Source organism: Formica exsecta, unplaced genomic scaffold (assembly GCF_003651465.1).
Source record: "Formica exsecta isolate Colony F162 unplaced genomic scaffold, ASM365146v1 scaffold15, whole genome shotgun sequence".
In the NCBI taxonomy this organism is placed as follows: Eukaryota; Metazoa; Arthropoda; class Insecta; order Hymenoptera; family Formicidae; genus Formica; species Formica exsecta.
Genome location: NW_021848825.1, coordinates 1719105 through 1723030, shown reverse-complemented (window position 1 = coordinate 1723030; position 3926 = coordinate 1719105). Strand labels below are relative to the sequence as shown.

At 40.9% G+C, this 3926-nt stretch overlaps 1 protein-coding gene across 1 annotated transcript; it reads right to left on the bottom strand.

Annotated features, from left to right (window-relative positions):
• Positions 1-457: 457 nt before the first annotated feature.
• LOC115232764 lies at positions 458-1363 on the bottom strand. The gene is made up of 2 exons (XM_029802841.1): positions 1237-1363; positions 458-863 (listed from the first exon to the last, which is right to left on the bottom strand). Exons 1-2 carry the CDS (start codon positions 1332-1334, stop codon positions 650-652), a joined length of 312 nt encoding a protein of 103 aa, XP_029658701.1. The 5' UTR covers positions 1335-1363; the 3' UTR covers positions 458-649.
• Between the last annotated feature and the right edge of the window lie 2563 nt (positions 1364-3926).

Sequence of the window (3926 nt, the reverse complement as noted above, 5' to 3'; positions counted from 1 at the left end):
TCACCGTATGATATTTGTTAGTATGATATTAAGCTGTCACACAGAAGGCGATAATGCGAACGACTTATCGCACTCACGTGCAATGCCAAGTGCCTCGATACGGTGTACGTGGGCGTGTTTGTGATTTACACAAGTGTGGTTTATTTCTCATATAATACCCGCGCGCAGAATCAATCACTCGGCGATTAATCCGCGAGATTCGCTAATTATTGGACCAGCTGCGCCGTTCTTGCCTGGTTATAAATCTTGTTTCGCAACAAGTACGAACGGACGAATATCAAAGATAAAAAAAAAAGAAGAAACATAGTACTTATTTGCGTCATGTCCGCAGGCGGCATATGTATTTTTACGAAAACTATATAGCCAATAAATAAATCCTCGTGTGAAAGAGACGTTACAGAATTTCTTCATCATTTATTAGGAACGACCCGGTTTGCCTTGTGTCATCATCGATATTGCTAATACCTTGCTGTTCCTCTTCCTCCCGTTCGCAGGGCCGTACTGCTGAATCTCGCGCTTGATTATCTCAATGTCATTTCTTAAGGCGTCCAGCAACTTTATCATCCTCTCCATCTCACGCAGCACCGGCCTGGGTCAATGAACCGTGAATGACATTGACCGAAATCGCTACGCACGAAACTAACAGATCTTACGGAGCCAGCAGCATCCCGCCTTCGAGCCTCCTCTCGTCATGAGCTTGTCGTAAATCTCTCAGAATTAAATGGAGCTTATTGACATCCTCTCGAACTCTGGCTGTCTGTTCGCGATACTCGTCCAATTCGCGTTCTTCAAACTCGATGTCCTCCGCGAGGCATGTCTCCTTTTCCTTGTAGTGAGCGACTCCGTTAACCACTTCAGCGATTCTAATTTCGATTTGCCAACAAGCTCTATTAATAAAACCCTCATTCCAATAGATGATTAGAAAGATATATCGATAATAATTCATTCGTTGCCTTAAGTCAAAGATCTTTCATACTACAAAACTGCGACATTAGATATCTCTCCAGATAACTCTATCTGAACTAGTAATACAATCTATAAAATGTTGCCAGCGCAAAAATCGAAGCGCCAAACGCGATCTTTATCGATAGTTTCGAAATGACTAAAGAGGGTTCAACGAACGTGTACAATTTTTTCAGAAGAGCCAAGTTTTAATATAATATATAATTCTCCGAAATATTTAAGATATATTAATATTGTACATATAAAGACAAAATAATACACGTTTTAACATACTTGTAGCGTAATTTTTCTAGTTCTCTGTCGCGTTCATCCAATTTATCCTTATAATTCACATGAGCGATGTATAAAGTTTCATAATCCATAGTGGTCATTCCTTCCCCAAGTGTTTCCAGATTTCGCAGCAACGTATTCATCTCGTCGAAACGATGCTGCAGGACGATGTACTCGTAACGATTGCGGGCGAGAATCTCGCGTCGTGACATCTGGCAATAAAGAAGTCTTCACGTGAGCCTCGCGACTAACATGCACGCACGGCTGCTTTAATTGGTATGCCGTATAATTGCTGTAATAGACAAGTGATGATTCACGGTCATTAAGTTACACCTGCCGACGGGTTATCTCGTTGACAGCCTTCTCAGTGATCTTTCGTCCGGTCTTCGCGTAAATGAGACCCGTCGCCACTTCTCTCTCGCGATCTACGAGTTCGTCGAATACTCGTGCGTTCTCATCGCGCATCTTTCGCGCTTTGTCCTCGTAACTTTGCATATCGGCCATCGTTCGCACTCTTTTCTCTATTACGTCATCGAGGTGCAATTTATACGTATGCAACGTTTGTATATAATTCTGCTCCATTTGCTCGGATTCTTTTGTCACATCCGTGGGTATCACTTTCTCTTGCGTCTGCATGCGTAAATGCATTGTGGCGAGAGCTCTTTTTATTAAAAGCAATAAATATCTCTATAGTGTATACGTACGTATATATTATTTTAATTGCAATACGAGATCAGAAAAGAAAAAGAAATAAAATGTATAGCTAATTGCAGTGCAAAATAAAAATCGACTAATGTATATATATTGTGTATATATATAAAATTTATCATCCTTATATATCCAGTTATGAGATATAAAGATGTTGAAATTATTAAAGTACTTAACCTTTTTCATATGCTTGGTAATCCACACCTCAAGAAGCCTGTTTTTCTTTCGTAATTCGGCTTGTTCGGCTAGAAATTCTTTCAATTTTCTAATCATTGTCTCGCGATTGGCAAAAATCTGCACTGGCAATCACATTAAATCTCAGTACAAACATTGGTGAATAATTTATTATATTCTATTTTACTATCGTATTTAAATTACTATCGTCATTATTTTTATGAAAAGACTTAGAATGCTTGGGGTAAGCATTTTATTATTACCATTTTAATCGATCACAATAACAACGTAACACAAATTGTGTACAATGCGGAAATACTTTCGGGCGGAGGAGCGTAATGAAAAGGGAGGCTCAAGTCTTTAGAATATTACAAAGGTCGTGAGGCACAGTAATTCCACGGGTAGAATGACGCAGAATGACAAGTTTATGCGAACCTCGACTGGTATATCAGCGAGCACGTGATCGGGCTCTATCACTTCTTGCACTTCCTCTTCGGGCTTTTCTGCCGCGGTAGAGATTGTCGCAGATGGTATATCCCTTTTCTCTTCTATTTCCTCGTCCTCGAGACTCCGTTCCCCGTGCCTTTCCTCCTCATAATCATGTTCCCCCAGTTCTTCATCCCGAATAAAAGACTCATCCGCTTTGTATATATCATTCTCCTCCTCCTCCTCTTCCGCTTCCGCTTCCTCCTTCTCTTCTTCTTGAAATTCTTTACTCCTCAGTGCCAAATTCTCATGATCGTCGCTCACGTCAGCATATAACCTTTCCCCGTTGTTCTATTAAAAAAATCGCGCGTTATCGAATTCCTCGTGGTGTTCATAAGTTATCGCGGTCGGTTACCTCGTCGGCGACTCCGTCCACATCGTTCTCCATCATTTGCTCCATCACATCGAGACTTGGTTTAAATCGATAAATGTAAGCGGTCGCGCCCCAGGACGCGGAGCAGCGAATGCTATGGAGAAACGGGGCTGAATAACAGCTGCCAGACGATGAAAACAGTCGAACGAATTCACCGCAACCGGCTCGACGCTTCTTCGCGAGGAGGCCCCGAGCCGCATGCGGTCGACCTTGACGATCGGAGATGATCTTTTCTCTTATGTACGCGCGTCTCTCTATTGCGTTGGTTTAACTGCGCTCACGCAGGCGCTGCTGGGAGGAAAAGTTTCTCGCAGAACGTCGATTAAACTGCTGCGAGCTACCGGACACCGTCGGTGCGAATGCACGGTGCATCCTGCGGCGAGCAGGGTATGATTTCATCTCCCTGTGCTTTATTCTGCGCTGACCACTCTCCCCGCTGATGTATGAAAAGTTTATTTATAGGGGACTCATTCGATCACATGTGAGAGCCGCACACGATGGCAGTAACATAGTGAGTTGAAACCCGAGTGTATCTTTCGTTCGTCGGACGTTAAAGCGAAGGGAATTAACAATGGCACGTATGTAATTCGTCAGGAATAGAAAAAAAAAAAGATACAGCGCATAGCGTCTCGTCATTGAGTTTCTTTTCGTTTGGCGATGGAAAGTGCATTTTCATTCCATAATCGGCTTATTATATGATCGTAAAACGTCGATTGAGTACAAATATTAAATTCAAATTCTCTTTTAATTATTTTTAATTATTCATTTAAGTATTATCGCGCGAAAATATATATATTAAGGATTAACTCATATAAAAGAAATTAATTAATATTTTAATAGATACACGATATATATTTATAAAATGTCTACATGTATTAATTTCAGAAACCTTTTATTCCTACATTATTGTCTATTACGTCAACTTTAAAACGCAAAAAAGCTAGTATTTTTT